At 41.7% G+C, this 18,941-nt stretch overlaps 1 protein-coding gene across 1 annotated transcript in view; it reads right to left on the bottom strand.

Moving 5' to 3' along the window:
- Nucleotides 1-18,941, bottom strand: part of ROBO1 (roundabout guidance receptor 1) — a 796,429-nt gene that overhangs the window by 56,962 nt on the left and 720,526 nt on the right. Inside the window, exons 14-17 of the mRNA XM_090059747.1 lie at nt 18,090-18,211; nt 14,024-14,255; nt 12,255-12,376; nt 4,614-4,785 (exon numbers count right to left, since the gene is read on the bottom strand). Of these exons, the coding sequence (XP_089915873.1) occupies nt 4,614-4,785; nt 12,255-12,376; nt 14,024-14,255; nt 18,090-18,211 (648 nt within the window). The remainder of the gene's footprint in view (nt 1-4,613; nt 4,786-12,254; nt 12,377-14,023; nt 14,256-18,089; nt 18,212-18,941) is intronic.

Genomic DNA, 18,941 nt, shown 5'->3' with positions numbered 1-18,941 from the left:
AGGACAAAATATCTGACAGAGGCTGCTGTGCCTTTGCCTGGAAGACTCCAGTTGGGGTCCATGCCAGTGGGACAGGCAGGGAGTGGGGGGATTACGCCCTCCTCGCTCGCCCCCATCACTTCAAACTGCTGCTGGGGCTGGCCAAGGGGTGTTGCTCGAGCCTGGCCAAGGGGAGTTGCTGCTGGGACTGGCCTGCTGCTAGAGTGGCAAGGGGTACGGGGGAAGAAGGGGGGGTACCTGACAGGGGCTGCTCTGCTCCTGCCAGGCAGACCAGGCTGTGTTGCCCAGCTGGGTTTCCCACCCCTACCCCCTTGTCAGCCAGCTCTCACTGCTTGGCTACAAACAACACAGCCCAGCCCAGAGCTCCAAGTCATCCTAGGATGCTGGGGGACTGTATTTTAACTTGAACCAGGAAGGGATCTGGGACAGAACTTCCAAAAACTGGTTTGATCTAAGTCAATCCTACATTCAAGCAGATTTATCTTAAACCAGTTTTGGCCATTTTGAAACTGGTTTACGTGCACTGAACTTTTGCTCTGTTACGGGTTTAAACCAGTTTTTGATCACTTAAATCAGTTTATGTGCAACTTCTGTCCCTAACCTGTGAGCCTCAGAATTGCAATTTCTCCTTTCCTCACCTAGTGCTTTAATAGGAATACATAGCAAAGCTTATTTCCATCCACATGGCCTGTCAATACTCTGCTTAGTCATTTCTTGGGGGTAAAAGCATTTTAATCAAGACTTGTCTAGCACCAGATGCAGCTACATTAGGGCAGTGGATAAAATGTGCTGGATATATGTGGGGCTTCTAACTCAAGTTTACCCCCCTGTGTGGATGCTTTCAGACTTATCACAATCTACCTTCAATTTTTAATTAAGAAAAAGAGAGAAAGATCTAAATCTTATTTGAATGTGGTCAGGCATTTAAATGTATACACAAATCACACAAGATATTAAAGACTGACACATGGAATTTTTAATAGTTCAAAAAAGATAGTATTTTATTAACAGTATCAGAACAAAAGACCAGAGCTGCTCACTGTAAGGAGGCAAAATAGATTCTTTTAACTGCAACTTTATTCTCAAAAATGCACTTTATTCTGCGTGTATAGTTACAGGTACTGGCAATTCCTCTGACCACTCCAACTAATCTGCTTCTCTCCTCCTCCAAAACAAAATGAAACAAAACAACCTTTCCTGCCCCCCTGTATCCTGCCATTTAAGTGACTTCATTGCTGGTGAAAGATGTTGACTGATGGCACTAGTAAATTAAGTTTTCTCTCCTCAGAATAACAATGTTGCCAGCTCTTCACTACTTCACTACAATTCTGGGATCACATCCAAGAAACCAGGGGGGAATTCTTTGCTGAGCCTCTGAGAGGGAGGCACATGCTCTGAACCTGTGGTCCAGGGAAGGGTTAGGTGGCTTTAAAGCACTTTTGTGCTCTTATGATTCTGGGCTATTCTGAGGGCTGGAGTCCCTTTTTGTATGCTAGTCACATGAAAAATGTACTGTGGGCCTGTTATGGAAACTCTTACCTTCTCCTGAAATCCTTTATGGGCTGCAATGTTGCCCAGAATCTCCAAAGCTTTCCTTGTGTCCTGTTCTGTCCACAACCTTTCCCTGGGTTTACAAGGCAGTTTTCAGGAACCAGCCTTATAGCCATCTTCTACACAGCCTGTGCCAAGCCATTTGTGGGCTTGGTGAACCTCTTTAAGCTTTCTTGGCCTTCTAATCTTCTTATAGGGGCTGGTAGAAGGGCTAAGCATCTCACCACAAGTTGTTCCCAACTCTCCTTATGTGCACAATAAGGAGGAGGTGAAAGGAAAGAGTCCACAACAGTTTCTGCTCAGGAACTAAAAAATGATCCCATCCTTTCTTTTCAGAAAGCATAAGGTTTGCTTAATCTAAGGTTGATAAGTGAAATAGCCTTCAAAAGAAGCTGGCTTCAATCATTACTGGCTAGTAGGGGTGTGCGAAGTGGGCCCTATTCGATTCAGATTCGGCCAGAATCAGGGACAGTGATCCAATTCGTTGATTTGGATCACTGTCCCTGATTCAATTTGGCCAAATCCGAATATGAAGATTTGATGCTGATTTGGAGAATTGGTAATTTGGACATAGACACAGCTTTAAAAGTTTTTTCTACATACCTCAAGGTTCCAGTACAGCTTGTGAATGCTGCGATGCTGGGGTGGATGGAGCATCCCATAGGAATGTGGGGGCAGCCCTCCACGTGCTCGGCAGTGTATCCAGATGTGGACCAGAAGTATTTCTAGTCCACTTCCAGATCTGCTGCTGAGAGCGCTGGGGAGCCCCCACACTTCTGTGGGACACTCCATGTGCCCCAGCACTGTGGCATTTATGAGCTACCAGATGGTATGTACAAAAACATTTAAAGCTGTGTCTATGTCCAAATCATCAAATCTTTCCAAATCAATTTGGCGAGTTTTGATTCTATTCTGAGAGATTAAAGGTCTTCTGATTTGTTTTGGATTCAGCGACCAAATCGGGCCAAATCTCTATCGAACTGAATCAGGGACCGAAGCTTTGCACAGCCCTGCTGGCTGGAAAAGTTTGTCAAGAGAAGTGTACAAAAGAGATCACATCTACTCTAAGAACCTTGCCTGCTATGCACCTTTAAATGTAAGCCAACCTGCCATTTCCTGGTTAGGACATATTCAGTTCCTCAAAGCACTGAGACTGCAGCAAGCACAAAGCTTCAGGGACTGACATGGGAATAATGCAGCACTGTTCCCCACCTTCCCCCAAAAGCAAAAGACTGCTCCAATCCAGTTCTAATGATGAGATGCTGGTTTATTTTTTAGCAGTCTTAAATAATGTAATTGCATCTTAACCTGAACATCTGAAATGCTTAGCTTCTACCGAGAATATCAATGAGATAATTAATTATTACCACTTACATGATTAACTGTAATGTCGCCATCTCTCCTTTAGGAACTGGACTGAAACAAAAATCTCTAAACAGTGAATGACAATTACTTGGACTCTGCTGTTTTGGGATGAATCAGAAAATATGATCTAGGTAACATTTTCAAAAGTACCAAAGTGATTTAGGAGCCCAAGTCCCATGTTTACAAACAATTTAGGCATTGAGAAGCTTAAGTCTCATTGACTTTCAATGAGGATCCCTTCACTTGTACAGTACTATCAGTTTGGGAGAACATTTAACAAAGGATTACGTAGAGGATGTACATTGACTTTTAATAGACTGAGGGCATCTATCTGCCCATTTTTGCTTTTGAAACTCTCGTCACAGTATTATGGCCTCTTGCTTTCTATAGTAGTGTTAATACAGGCAATTGTTGGAGGCCAGCTAGTGGCCTTGAACTAACCTCAAAAGCTAAATTCTTGAGCATGTTCCATTTGCAAATATGTGAACGCAGAAGGAAAAGACATGCAGCAAAATAAATCATGTTCTTGTAAAACTGACCTTTATTTAGGATTAATTTACTAGCAGATAGATTAAAGAAAAAACATGTGATCATCAAGTCTGCAGTTTTGAATGTCAAGGCCCCTCTATTAAAGCAGTATTTATAACTCTCAGTTTTTCAAGGGTTTCAAAGCATTCTCAGTGAAAGCAAAACTTAAATTCTTGAGAATGGAAGCAGGATGCAGAAAACAAAATCTCAACAAAGGCCTACAGATAGTACAATAATGACTAATTAAAGTAAGGGTGATGTAGCCTTCTTGCAATGCATGTTCTATTAAAAGTAAAGGTAAACACAGCTCAAAATAAGTATAATTCTTTGAAAACATTCTTAATTTCAATGACCAATTGGTATACTTGTTATTTTTGGGGTCTTACATTAATTGCTTACTGTGACTAGAGTCCTCCTTTCATCCCCAGTTATTACGTATTTTTAAATCTAAAGTCAAATACCTGGGCAAGCCTTTTGATGATATAGATAGAAAAAAACAAGGTAAAAAAGCAACGTGCGATTCCATTTTGATTTGATGGGGCAGGGAACTACAAGTAATAACAAGCTGGTTTGATTCAAGCATAATTGTAAAGAAAAGCACCATTAGAATTGAAAGTATTTTAAATATTGTTCTAAAACTATTGCTTTTATATCACATATACAGTGGCCAGGGTCCTCAGCTGTGACGGAGGAATGTTTGGTGTAGAGGAGGAAGGGAGTTTCAAAGTCACTTTGAACGTGTTTCCACACTAAGCCCTGATAATGGGTCATCCACCAGCTTTGCCTCCATATTTGATATTCTTTTTACCTAATTTTGGCACTTTTCTTATTTTTCTGATTTAGGTGAAATAGTTTGATAGTCACAAATCACATTTTTATTAAGGTGAAGTGGGTCAAAATCAATCCCTGAACAGTTTTGGTAGCTCATGTTTAACATATTTAAGAGTACCCATATACTAAGTATTTATATGTCTTATAAAACAAGAAATGCCAGTACAACACTGTCTTTGGAATTTAGTCCCAGTACATTTCTAGGACTACACATCCTAATCTTGTTGTTTTAAAGATCAAATGTCATGGTATTATTCACTTGCAAATAGTTTGGGATCAGTAAAAGACTAAACAAACAAGTCATTGAAATACAGAGACAGAATTACCAGCAGACTTACCTAACTGGATAAACTGCGGTTCACTTTTCACTCCAGGTCCTGCCCCAGTGCTTGCTGCCACTTCCACGCTATATCGGATACCAGGAACTAATGAGGGAATGACTACAGAAAAGGTGGAACCATCCACTGTCTTGTTTATATGGTATCTACTTTCATTGCCAAGACACCAAACCTGTAGATAAAAACACAGTACATGTTGGGGTTAAAAGTTAAATCTCAAAGACAAATCACATTAAATGATAGGGTCCTTCTAGCTTGTTGATGAGAGTTATACATCATTAAAAACTAATATAGTTTATTGCAGTAGTATCTCTACCTACAACTCTCAGTTGTGGGTATGGACAGTAGACTTGTAGGCATTGCAAAAACTGTAGAAAGATAAGCTACAAAGAAAGATTAACTGCCAAGATAAACTCCATCCTGATCTTTTATAGTATGAGGCAGGGCAGAATTACACTTTAAGTATCAGCCCTGAAAAATAAAACCATCAATGTTTCATATAAATAAAACCATCATTTAAACATTTTTGCAATTTTCTTGCTTAGGAACAACCACAAGAAGCTTGTAGTCACATGAATACATAATGGAACATGTATTATGCTGTATATAACTCTTTCATATATACCTATACAATAGTTATCCAAATAGAGATTGAAGATGCCACTTTTTGTTAAGGACTATATCTTACTTTTTTGCATGTGATGAATGAAAACTAAGAAGCTGAGATTAAATCCAAAGAAGGTATGGATAACACTGAGTTTGTCTACACGAGACATTTTACTGTGGAGCTGACATGCAGGAGAGCAGGCCTAAGCACCAGTGCTACCCCCAGTCGAATGCCAGCCAGGGAGCAGGGATGCCAGAAAAAATGGCTGAGAGACTTCTGGAAATGTCATGGCCACTTTTATGGTGAGTGTGATCCGCCGTGGGGTACCCCCCCCAGTTAGAAGGATCAGCTGCCAGGGCCCCCCCAGCCAGTGGGATTGGCCGCCGGGGGATCCTGCCCCCCTAGTCAGCAGGATTGGCTGTCCAGTCACTGACTGGTGTCAAGTGGGGAACATGCCCCTTTCCCTTTCCCCCACCTGAATCAAGAGGCACCAGACACCCATGCCTTCTGCCTTTAGCCAATGCAGACATCTCCCTGACTTGGCCAATGGAAGAGTGAACATGAGTTCTATTCATTAATGATCCTATCTACGCAGCTTAGAGAAACCTATGTAAGGTTGGATCAAGTCTGCCTTTGACTTGGCTTTTTGAATGTCTGTACTTAGCTTAAGTGACCTAGAACCTAGTTATTTAAAAGACAGTTTTCATTCTCCCTGTACTATTCTACTGCAATTGAGATCAGAAGGGATGATTGAGATGGAGGCCTATTCATAACAAAAAGGAGAGCAGTTGCCAAAGTATTCGTTGTGAAGGCCACAGGGCCTTGAAACCGCAAACATTCCTATCATGTCCTTCAGGGAAGATGGAAAGAAATATTTATTTTCCCTTAATGTCAGGGGTTCAGAGGACTCTGTGAGATATTATGAACAGCTGAAATATAATCCAGCAGTTGAAAACCTAACATATTTTTTAGTATGGGGAGATGTATAGTAAGTGGAAAAGTCCATCTTCATAAATGTATTTGTAAACACAAGAAAACATAAAGCAAAGGACAAAAATTTTATAAAATGAGTATTATAATACAATAATCAAAATAATATTTTTATATTAAATATATATATACACACACACATGCACCACCCCATATAATATCTATAATAATATATATCCCTACATAACATCTATAATAATATATGCATATAATATCTATAATACTAGCAGTAACAGTAGGGCTGTGAGAAGCTTTTGTCGCTGATTCAATTCGGTGGAGATTCAGCCTGATTCAGTGGCCAAATCTCTGAATCCAAATCGAATCGGGGTCCATTTAATTTTTCTGAATCGCATCGAATTGGAACTCTTTGAAACAATTCAGAGAGAGTCGATGGTTCAGACACAGCTTTAAATGCGTTTTCTACATACCTCAAGGTACCAGAAGGCTCGTGAATGCTGAGATGCTCGGATGGATGCAGCATCCCTCAGGAATGCAGAGGGGTCCTAGTGCGCTTGGCAGCAGACCTGGAAGTGAACCAGAAGCACTTCTGGTGCACCTCTGGGTCTGCTGGCTCAGTGGCTGGTGTCTCCTGGGTCTGTGGGGGGCACTCGGGTCCCCCCCTCAGCTGATCGCCGACCCAGGCGGATGCGGGGGGATGGCTCCAACATGCTTGACAACGGACCAGGAAGTGGACCAGAAGTACTTCTTGGTTCGCCGCCAAGCACACAGGGCCCCCCCTGCACTCCTGCGGAATGCTCCATCCACCCCACTACTGCAGCATTCATAAGCCACGCCTGGTACCTCAAGGTATGTAGAAAAAACATTTAAAGCTGTGTCTAAGACTGAATCTTCAGATTCGAATTCAGCTGAATCGAATCAGGAACAGTGATGGGAATCAACAAATTGAATCAGGCAGGACATAAACTTCATTTTTGCACAGAGGGAGCTGAAGATGGAAGGTTGTCCCTCTGGGTTCATGAGAGTGTCATTTTCCTTTTCATTTTTCTTGCAGAAAAGGACAATTTTCTTGCCATTTTCCAGTTGGTCTAATAAAAGGTATCATTTTGGAACCAAGAGTTCTAGTTTTTTGTATGTTTTTTTCTCTCAGACCAACAGGGCTACCAAGTACACTCCTGAAACATGGAAGATGCTGAATTTTAGCTGATTTTGGATTTTAAACTTCATTGCAGAACAAGGAAGTTTTTTTTCTTTACCTCCCTGCCTGCCATCTTACGCCTCAAGGGAAGGAATTCTACCTGATCAACATATCAAAGAGCTACTCAACACAGCTCACAAAGACACTCTCATGGACCCAGAGGGACAACCTTCCATCTTCAGTTCCCTCTGTGCCAAAATGAAGTTTATTTCCTATCTATGGGGGCTTTTTACCATCTTGTACCATCTACACTTTTCCCAGAGCCTGATGAAGGGACTTTGATCCTGAAAGCTTGCAGAAAAGGACAATTTTCTTGCCATTTTCCAGCTGGTCTAATAAAAGGTATCATTTTGGAACCAAGAGTTCTAGTTTTTTGTATGTCTTTTTGAAAAAGTTATACTTTTAATTGAGTAATGTTATAAGGGTATATGTTTTAGGAAGCTATTAATAAGTGAATGCAAGGGGGTGAAATGGGAACTGTTGTGTTACCTTCACAAAGGTAGTCACTACTCCACTGTCACAATATCTAGGCAAAGAACACGTATAAAAGTATTAGCACCACTACTGCCTAACTGCCCTCTTCCATGTTTAAGGTCCCTAGTAATTGTCATGCCCGTTTTACATTAACAGGGCAAGCTATCCAGAGAGGAAAAAAAGTGCTCTGGAAACTTGTTCTGCCAGCATTTGCCAGCAAGGTGAGCTGCTAGCAGGGGCTGCCAGCTTCCTTTCCATACGTTCAGCTGTACTGCTATTGAGACTTGAGCTCTGAGCTCCCCCTGCATAAAAGAACTTCTCCGATAGCTCTTACACAGAGTAGGGAAGACCCATGTGGAGGCAAAGGAAGGCAGAGGGGGAGGAAGTGGTGGGGCTCAAATTCTCCCAGAATACTTTATGAGGTGCTTTTATGTATGGGCTTTTCCTCTCTCCCCATCTTGTTCAAATGGAAGCTTTCCAAAAAATCCTGCCCCCCATACACAGATTACTGTTGTGTGCAAGTAAAGCATGTTGTGCTGAGCGTTTGCTTACATTCAGATTTTCACAGGGAAGAGGTCTCTGTGAGACCTCTTAATGGATCATTATTTCATAGATTTCATAGACATTAGGGCTGGAAGGGACCTCGGGAGATCATCGAGTCCAGCCCCCTGCCCAAAGGGCAGGAAGTCAGCTGGGGTCATAGGATCCTAGCAAGATAAGCATCCAATTTACTCTTGAAGGTGTTCAATGTAGGTGCTTGAACCACCTCCGCTGGCAGACTGTTCCAGACCTTGGGGACTCAGACAGTAAAGAAATTCTTCCTATGTCCAGCCTGAAACGGTCTTGCAGGAGTTTGTGACCGTTCGACCTCGTCATCCCTTGGGGCGCTCTGGTGAACAGACGTTCCCCCAGATCCTGGTGTTCACCCCTGATAAACTTATAGGTGGCCATCAGATCACCCCTGACCCTACACTTTTCCAGGCTAAAAAGTCCCATGGCTCTCAGCCCTGTCATCGTAAGATCTGTTTTCCTGACCTCTGATCATGCGCGTGGCTCTCCTCTGGACTCTCTCACATAAATTAGCCCTGAAGGCTGGTTGGGGAAAGGGAGGAGGAGTGAGTCATGACATTGCCAGCAGAGGCACCGCGGGGTGGCAGAGTTCAGCATGTTGCCAGAGCAGTTGCCACACAGTCACCTTGCAGGTAGAAGAAGGGGAATGGGAGAACCCCGAGAGGAGGAGAGAGCAGTCCATTCTAGGACGCTGAGTGTTTTTGAGTGATAAGTTGCTCGAACATGTAGCATTTTACAATTTATTGCTTTATTAACACATCAGCTAGGGACAGACATTCAAAAAAGCTGAATTGATTCAATCTTTGCAGGTTAGTTTAACCTAGCTATGTTAAATCAGTTTTGTAGCTACAGATATCCCAGAAATGCAGGCACATGCCTGCAGTGGCTCATGCTAGAAGCCGAGGCATTACAGCAGCCCTCCCTTCCCTTCTATAGTGCTAAGCTAAGGGGTGGGGGTAGCCAGGCTCTGGCAGGATGTTATTAGGGAGGGGTTTTCCCCGTCCTGACCAGCCCAGCAGGGAATGTTAATCACCCCTAACTTGGTGTTTACTAAGAAAACAACAGAGGGACATACCAGCTACTTGTTGATTCAGCTTTTGTCCTGTGTGCCAGAGCTTGGAGGTAGCCAACATGTGGTCTGCTCGCTAATGCTGAGGTGTCTGTGAGGGACGGGGGAATCCCTGCTTAGCAGAGAGTGGGGAGGGCAGTGGGGGAGCAGAAGCCAGGCAGATGCTTACAGAGACTGCCAGAGCTGCAGCCAGGAAGCAGAGGGGAGGGGCCAGCTCTGCTGTGGAGTAGAGAGCCCTACCTAGCCCAGAGAGCATGCTGGGATGCTGGGGGAGTCTGATTTAATTTAAACTAGCAAGGGATCTGGGACAGACATGGCATAAACATGTTTGAGCCATATCAGTCAGCTCCGATACTACATTCAACCAGGTTTATCTCAAACTGGTTTGGTGCATTGAACATTACAGTCTTCTGTTACAGATTTAAACCAGTTTCTGATCACTTAAACCAGTTTGTGTGTAATGTCTGACCCCAGCCATTCAAATGTAATGGCTGCCAGGGGCCTAAGTAAAATGAATGAAACAAAACTACACTAGGCAATGAATAGCTGTGGTAAAAAAAAAAAAATCTGCTGAATTTCTTAAATGCAATTCATAAAAGTGAGCTGTATTTCCCTCTATTATAAAACCAGAGTAATGAAGTGGGAACGGACAAAAAGTTGTAGGAAACAGAAGAGAAGTGACACTGGAATAGATTCACCAGAGAGAAAGAAAATGAAAGGCACTGCAAGGAACTCTGAAACTTTTAGCTAGCTGTGATAAAGAAAAGACTCAACTCTTATTTGAATGCCTTCGGAAATGCTTTTTATGACACACTTCTTCACTGTAAACCATTATTTCATTAAAATTTGTTCCATTTTATAATTAAGCACACAAACTCTAGGTCTGGATTATGAATGGTTTGGGGATGTTGGGAAGAGGAAATAATTTTTTTGTTGGGAAACATGATAGAAGAGAGGCTTTTTTTTATTTTATAAACCTTTATCTTATATGAAGTAAAAATAAATGTTGAAAGTACAAATATATATATATATGGTCCTCCCAGGGGCCAAGCTTGAAACTCTTGTTAGCAACATAAATCACTGTGTTACTGGAGATTGAAACCCATTCCCCATGCCTCTTATAGCACTGCACAAGGGACAGGGAAAATTTTGGTGTTTAATTGTTATAAAAAATAATTATGCCCTAGTCAAAGACATATGTTTGCTTTCATTATTCGTATTTTCTATCCACAGGAATAATACCCACCACAAACCACATTAAGAAAATGAGGATAGCCATAAACAATGTGCACAGGATTACTTATAATTGTGAAACACATCAGTGTGCCATTCTCTGTTACCCAAGGCACTGAGAGATGCTCACACACGTTGTAGCTTATTGTCCCTGGATGCTAACACATATGCAATATAGTATATTTCATTCTTAAATATGAATTTCCAGTCTTTCTGCATTTTGCCCTCAGAACCTTAACATTCCTTTGATGCAGTTTCTGGTGGCAGAATAATTTAATCTCTTTAGTTCAAGGTCTAACTGCTTTTAAACAAAACCTCTTCGGTGAATATTTTTTCCCCAATTACATTATACATCTGAATCTAAGCCACAAACTGATTTTGTACAAGTCAATCAGGTTCAAAAAGGCATTTTATTACTCTAAGTCGACCATGAAGCTAAATGATCTCCACCCTCTTTCATTTCTACCGGGGGAAAGAACAAAATGAGTTTTGATGGTTTTAAAAAATAAATGTCTGAACTACAGTATTTTATCTTAATAAAAAACAAACCCTAAGACATAGTCTCTTAAAAATCTCTCTCAACAATGCCAATCCGGTAGTCTGAAGTTAAGTCTCCTGCCACTCACTGGGTATAAAGCAGCCTTGATATCTGTGACTAGACATTTAAAAGGTCTAAGCCTTGGTTAGGAAATTACATTTTCATCTTCTTTGTTATGTAATTCATTCTCCATTTAAACTGATTTGATATAAAAAAAATCCAGTATGTTGCTGCAGACCCCTTAAATAATAAATATCATATAGTGTATTTGTAATTTGTCAAACATACATATACACACACACACACACGTGTGCGCGCATGCGTGTATTCACTCTCTCTCTCTCTCTCACACACACACACACACACACACACACACACACACACACACACACACACACACACACACACAGAGTGTAATGAGCCAGAATGAAAAGGTAAATTAAATGGGCAAGCAAAGAACAATTATTATACATTAAATAATATTAAATCTTATATAAACATACTTCTCATGGAAAGGTTCTGAGTATGTTTTTAACCATCTCAAATAGAACACAATCGTATAATAAGCCAGGTCTTAAACTGGTTAATAATAATGCCCGAGATGTAAAGATTCAAATCTTTACATCTCTGTATGTTTATTTCTAAAACAACCTCTTTAGGTCACAATATGAGTCTCAAACAGATACAGTTCTTTTGCCACTTGGGTATGCGATTACTCTTTTATTATAAAGAATCAGGAAGGCCATTATAATTATGAATATTGATCCTTCTCTGAATTTCTGCATACTATATCCACTTATTCAAATTATTAAGCCTGTTAATACCTTTTCTATACTTAAAGACATCAGTTTACACAGAATGCAATTCACTATATAAAAATAAAGAGTAATTTTTTGTTTTCTTCCCATGATTTCATTTTAGCCAGTAGATGGAGCCAAGTAACCATGGACAACTTTTCCATCAATATCTTGCCAACAGTCTGCTAGTGAATAAGAATATATTACCTTATATTCTTGGACCATTCCATTCTGAGTATCCTCAGGGGGTGGCTTCCAGGTAACCACAATGGCAGTGCCATTCCCATCATTTTTAGATACCGAAACACTTTGAGGTGGAGCACTAGGAGCTGTTTGTAGGGGGGAAAAGATGGTCAGCTGCCGTGTTGTTTTTCAAAAACAATTTCTGTTACAGTACTTTTTTTTAAACAGACTGTAAGTAGCCCTGGAGGGATAAATGTAAATGACCAGGGATCCTGGTTTTCTCTGATAACCCCATCCCAATTTTCAGATTTTAAGAAAAGCAAACTAAAATCCAAATTTTTCCCTGATTAAAATGAAATACCACTCCATATATATAGATATAGAGATACACACACACACACACACACACACAGTTAGACAGATAGATTGATAGATAGAGGGTTACTTTTTTTAAATCGGAAAATTGGGGATTATTTTTTAATCAGAGAAAACCAGGAGCCCTGTAAATGACCTATTTAGCCCTGATATTAGAGTTTCTTATGTCACCATTAAAGGTATTTCTGCCCGACAGCTAAATTGATGTTAATGTCTCATGCTGAAACATGGAACTGGAATACTGGATTCAAGTGGGAGTTCTGCCATAGTCTCACAGGACTTAGCCACTTGGGGAAAAATTTTCAAAACATGCTAGTCATATTGCTTGCCTAACTTGAGATGCTTAAGGCCTGACTTTCAGACTTGCTGTGGACCCAGATATCTTCTTAATTTTGAATTGAGTTGTGTGCACTCAATACTTAAAAAACAAACCAAAACAAACCAAAAATGAGGCAATAAGTATGTCAAGTTAGAAACCAAAAAATTTAGGCATTCAGAACTGGTGGAGGTTTGAAATATGTTAATAGGCTTTAATTTTTCTGGTTACAATTTTTCCTCTTTCAAATAAAACTCTAGTTGTTTGTTGTGTAGATTACACTGAAACTTCAGTATTACTATTTTCTGTTCACTGAAGTCTTCCTAAATCACTCAGGGTTTAAATAGTGCTCAGGTGACGCTGCTCCAGAGGCTGAGACAGAATCAGTGAAGAACAGCCACTAAATGTATCTAGGCAGCCCCTAGTCTATCATGGAAGTGGTAGAGGGTGAGTCTGTCAACACACTGAAATACTATTGTGAGGCACTGGACACTGGCAACTTGATTATGTCTGGTCTTCAATTGCCACAGTGAGGGAAATGGCTTTGTGAATCCTCTCCTTTTTTCCAGCACATTCACAGAGGAAGATGTATATTTCAGCTCCTATATCTTTTGCCCTTGTTCATCATCTTTTCATTTTGTACTGCTGACTGCTCCATGTATAAAAGCCTCTTAGAAAGGTGGTTTCCATTCTCTCAGCTAAAGTGCTTTGATGACTTCTGTGGTGTCTGCTTATCTATGCCAGATACTTATTAGTAAGAGTTTGAATCTGACACAAGTCACTTGTGACCAGACCATGAACTCAGTGGGGAGGAGTGCCCATAGCACTAGAGATAAAAAGCACATTTCCCATTGTGTGTTGGAAGGGATTTCTGCACATGCCTCTCTCCCTCTCATGGATGGTTTTGAATATTTACTCCTGTGTCACCAAACAATTCACATAATGATCAATCTAACCCACTGACAGTCTCCTCAGCTGCAGATTGCTGTGTTCTCCTACAGCATGCACTTCAAACAAAATCAAATAATGAACATATCAGAGAGAAACACACCAGAATCCCACTTCAAAAAGAAAAGATGAAGAAAGCCTTGCTGCAACTTGCCTTCTTCTAGGGTTTTGGCAAATTTCACTTCACTATCTGCTCCTTGAAACTCATTAAAAAAAGGACGGGCCTTGAATTCATAGTTTACACCTTTCTTCAGTTCTGGAATAACAACGCTATTTTTGGTCGGGGTTCTCACTTCAAAAATTAACCATTCAGATTCTCCATGGGAAGCTGGTGTTGGCCTGTACAGAATTTTATATCCCTGAATATACTGGGACTGCTGGTCCACCTAGCAGAACAACAGAAACACACACATTAGTTACCACATAATGAACTGTTTAAAAAACCTGCACTGTAAAAACTATTTGTGATATTCTGCTTCATACTTGGACTTCCCATTTATATACAACAAAGTAAATAACATTGCTGAGCTAGATAAAAGCTCCACAAATTACAGTAAAGTATAGGCTTAGTTCACAAGTTGCACTAATCCCTTATTTTGCTCCTAAAACTGCACTGACTTCAACAGATTTATACAGGTGTAAAAATGGAATAATACAGTCATCTTTCATATCCTATGCCTGTAAAATAGAATATTTTTTATATCCACGTGAAATCCTCCTGTTGGTGCTAGGAGCAGTTGTAGGAGCATAGGGGTTGCCTATGAGAAGGCAAGATAAAGGTCTACTTTAAGAGTTCAGACACTGAATACAGAGCTCCAAGAAAGAACTATGCCAACCCTCTTGAGGAGTGGATGGCTCCCAAATTTCATGAAACCCTTCCTTCCTCTTGGAGGAAGTAGATTTAAAAAGGCAGCCAACTGGCACTATCTACTTTCTGCTGATTATATTTGACAATGGGCCAGTTTAATCCAAGAACTTTCTTCATTCTCACTGGCTTGGCCAGGGTCTACTGTAGAAAGAGGTAGGTAGGTAGCTTCTGAAATCAGGCAAAAGATAGGTAGAATTGTACCTTGAACTCTATACCATACCTTCTGAGGGGTTACTGTGTTGGAAAACGGTGCTGTCTTAAATGGTTACTTGAGAAGCTATTAAATACTGTCATTTTTTTAAAAGAAGGTTACTAATAAAGTTGGACCCAAAAGTCTGAATTGTTATTTATATTAAGGCTGCTTTATCTCACTCTTGCAGACTAGACGCGCCATAATGAGAATCAGGCCTGATTTTACTTGGTGATAGTTGAGACAAAATTTTATCTTAAAAAAAGTGGTTTTTTGAGCAGCTTTCAGTATCATTTAACCACTGTTTTCAATTTAGAAAAAACCAATGTTGGTGTATAAGCAAGTTAAAAAATAATAAAAAGTCTCTTTAAAAACAGACCAGATTTTTCCCATTTACAGCCACTGCATCTTGTGCCATAATAGAAGTGCCTGTTTGCAATTGAATACCTTAGTAACATGTTTCCTTTTAAATAATTTGTGAAGAATATGCATTGGCTAAAATTGAGGTAATGGTTAATGTTTGAAATTGCAGTGAAGCCACAGGCCACCCAAGAGACCAACAAAATTTGGCTGCCTGGAAAAAAGCTGGGTCTGTAACTAAAGGTCAAACAAAATTGTACCAGGAACCTCGCAGATGCTGTTAAGTGGTTTGTTAAAACAGGAGGCTGCATGCTGCAGGTGGTCCTTAATGCAGGGTTCAATATAATTACAGTGGATCAGAGCAGTCGTCATTATGATTATTTATTTTTTGCATTATTGTAGCTCCTATAAGCCCTTATCCTGAACCAGGACTCCAATGTGCTAGAGCTGTTATACAGTTCTTGACAAGGGAAAATATTGTCTTTAAGGTCCAAAAGTTATGCTGTTGTAGGTGCAAGCACCTATCATGCTGACTGGTACTTTGACCAGATCAAAAGGGAGCTCTGAAGAGACTTCAAGACTATTTTCCCTGGCATAAACTCCCTACCATGCCCCATGACACTACCCCCACTTTTCTTCATTAGTACTGCTTTAAAATGAGGTATTTCATGTTTTATTTTCTTCCCATTCCCTTCACGTACTCCCTTTATTCCAAAATGCATGCCCCTCTTATTCTTCATTATTTCTCCCTTCACTAAGGTTCCAGTTATCCCATTCTCTCCCTTCATATGCCCTCCGAATACATCTGTCATGGTTGCCTGACCTTCTTCTTAGAAAGCTTCTTTGGGAACTTCTTTCATTTTCTTTATTTTTTAAACTCTGACTTCCTTGAGTATCATATTCCTCATGTTTCTGACTTTCAGGCTACCTACTTATAGACTTAAGAGCTTCCCAGTTTGCTGCTTTTCCCTCACCACATTTATTAACTTACCTGGGGTAACCTAATAGTATCTACACTTTGTGTGAATGTTTCTCAATAGTTTGTGTAGGTAGAGTTGACTTGGCATTTACTGAGCTGCCCCCAATAGGCCCACGGGCACCAAGAATGGTTGGGAGTGGGAGGCAGAGTAGATGCAGGGCAGAACTGAGGGTGGGTGGGTAGGGAGGAGGAGCAACTAAGCTCTGCTCAGGCTGAAGTTTCCCAGGTGCTTGGAACAGTCTGAAGAATGCATGTGGCCCAGATGTGTGACAACAAGCCTGAAGCATGTGGGTTCCTAGAGTCAAGAGGGCAGCTGCTTGCACAGCCTTGCCCTCAAGGGACCCCACTGCCTCCCTTCGCTCCCTGCAGTCTAGAATGCTGCTGCTGTGGTGGGTGAGGGACAGGCAAAGAATAGAGAATCACAGAGAAGTAGGGCTAGAAGGGACCTCCTTGCTCACCAGGCCTCTAGTGGCAAGTCAGGTGGGCGGACAGTCAGAGAACGTTTCTAGACTGCTCGGTGTGATTGCTCCAAACTCCAGGTTAACACTAAGCTGATAAACATCTGTGCAGCTCATAGTAAATGCGTAACAAAGCCCGTCGTTGGCTTGAATCCTCAACCTTATAAGGAGCTGAAATAAAATAGCCATTTGTTTTGTGACTGAATTGATTCATAGATGCTAGGGTCAGAAGGGACCTCAACAAATCAAGTCCAACCCCCTTCCTAGGCAGGAAAGAGTACTGAGGTCAGGTGGCCCCAGACAGATGCCTAATTCCAGCCTTCTCTTAAAGACCCCCAAGGTACAGGAGAGCACCACCTCCCTTGGAAGCCAATTCCAAATTTTGACCACCCTTACCATGAAACTGAGTATTCTGCTTCACTCCCCGTATTATAAGATCTGTTTCATACCATATTCAACAGACCGAAAGAGCTGTGTTATCTCAAATACAAAGTATTCTAATATAAGAAAAGGCTTAGTCTGTCTGTCTGTGTGTCTGTCTGTCCGTAACACTTTTGGGCAACTGAGCATGTCCTGCTGAGAGGGCGGGTAGTGATTGGCTGCCTGGGCTCCGCCTTCTCAGACAGGGAGAGAGCCACTGTCACCACCTCAGGGATGGAGGCTGGGGAGTCCTGCTGCTCCAGGGGAGGAGGCGGAGGTAGCTGCTGCTGCCACCTCAGGCAGAGGCGGGAGAAGCTCCATTGCTCCTGGGGAGGAGGTGGAGGTGGAAACAGAGGCTGAGACAGGTCGGGGGGAAGGAGCCACCGCCTCAGGCAGGGAGGCAGGGGGAATTTCCCCTGTTCTGGAGAGGAGGTGGTGGTGGGCAGGAGTAGGGAGCCACTGAGCTGGAGGCTGGAGGAGGAGGTGGGGGCAGCAGCAGAGGGACTGTTTACATGGCCGGCACCAAAGTGTAAGCACAGGGCAGGCCTTGTAAACACTCCCTGAACACTCCATCGTTCATGACGGGCAATTAGCTACTTGTCTATAGATGTCAATAGAAAGGCTCTCATGGGTTCTGGTTGCCTTTGGATAAGTTCTGTAGCTCTGTGACAGTGAAGCTGAGCTCCCATTATATAGCAAAGCATCCTAAGTGGAGAAATAATGGTGAAGGATCTTTTTTTTTGTCTGAAGTCTTCTTCAGTGAGATGGTAAGGTGCAGTTAGTGCCAGTTCCCAGGGAACAATTTTCACAGGGAACAAACAACTTGTAAAGCTTCTGCATGTAGTATGAACTCAGAATCCACAATGTCATCAAACACCCAAAATAAGATAAAGGTTTCTTTTCCCACCCTCAAGATTCCCTGTCAACATATATAATTTAACTTACTGTCCAATGAACTTCAATAGAAGAAGAAGAAAGGATGGTGGGATTGTGGAGGTGAAGAACCACATCCCCCAATTCTCTCTGGACCTGTTTGTGATCCACTCCCTGACTTGTAGGTGGAACATCTGCAACAATTTAAGAATCACTTCTTACAAATAAACTTACTCTTCAAAGTACATGACTGTAGACAAATAGGTTTATCCCACAGTACCCACCAGAAGAGTCCAGGTAAACAAGCAGAGTTACAGCAGTTTTTCAAGGCCAACTAGCTAAAGGACCTATTTGACAACAGATCAAAATCACAATTAACATTTTTTCAGTATAAGTAATGGGGAGAAAATTGGTCAGGGGAGAGTGGAGAAGGAGGAGGGGGAGGAAAGCAAAAGGTAAAAAGTAACCATGAAGTTACAAACAGATGCTATCCTTGTAGCAGGATAAGGTGTGCTGGGATGTCTCCTGGAGTAACTGATAATATAGATGGGCAGCGAAAGACACTGTCTGGGGCTTCAGTGTGCGACAACGTTCTCAGGTGCCTGGCCCCAACCCAAGGTGTGTATCTACAGGCACAAGACTTCAAGGGCTTCAGGGGCCCCATCCTTCAAGGGAATTCTGGGAGTACACACATCTGGGGAACAAGTAATGTTCCCCAGAAGATTCCCAGATTAGGCTCAGGAACCCAGGGCCACTGTCTCACAGGGTGGGAGCTATCCCTAGGGCAGCTGGAGAGTATGGTCATCCCTGGGCTGCCTGAGCTCTTGTGCCAGAAGCAAACTGATGTCCGCAGTGAAGAAGTGGCTCAAACTATTACTAAGAATCATCATACCAACATTTTGGTGCATTTGGGGTGTGACAAGA

This window comes from Crocodylus siamensis, chromosome 1 (genome assembly GCF_052110815.1).
Source record: "Crocodylus siamensis isolate JL-2025a chromosome 1, ASM5211081v1, whole genome shotgun sequence".
NCBI classification, from domain to species: domain Eukaryota; kingdom Metazoa; phylum Chordata; order Crocodylia; family Crocodylidae; genus Crocodylus; species Crocodylus siamensis.
The sequence above is the reverse complement of the archived record's forward strand: the minus strand, read 5'-3'. Positions and strand labels throughout refer to the sequence as shown.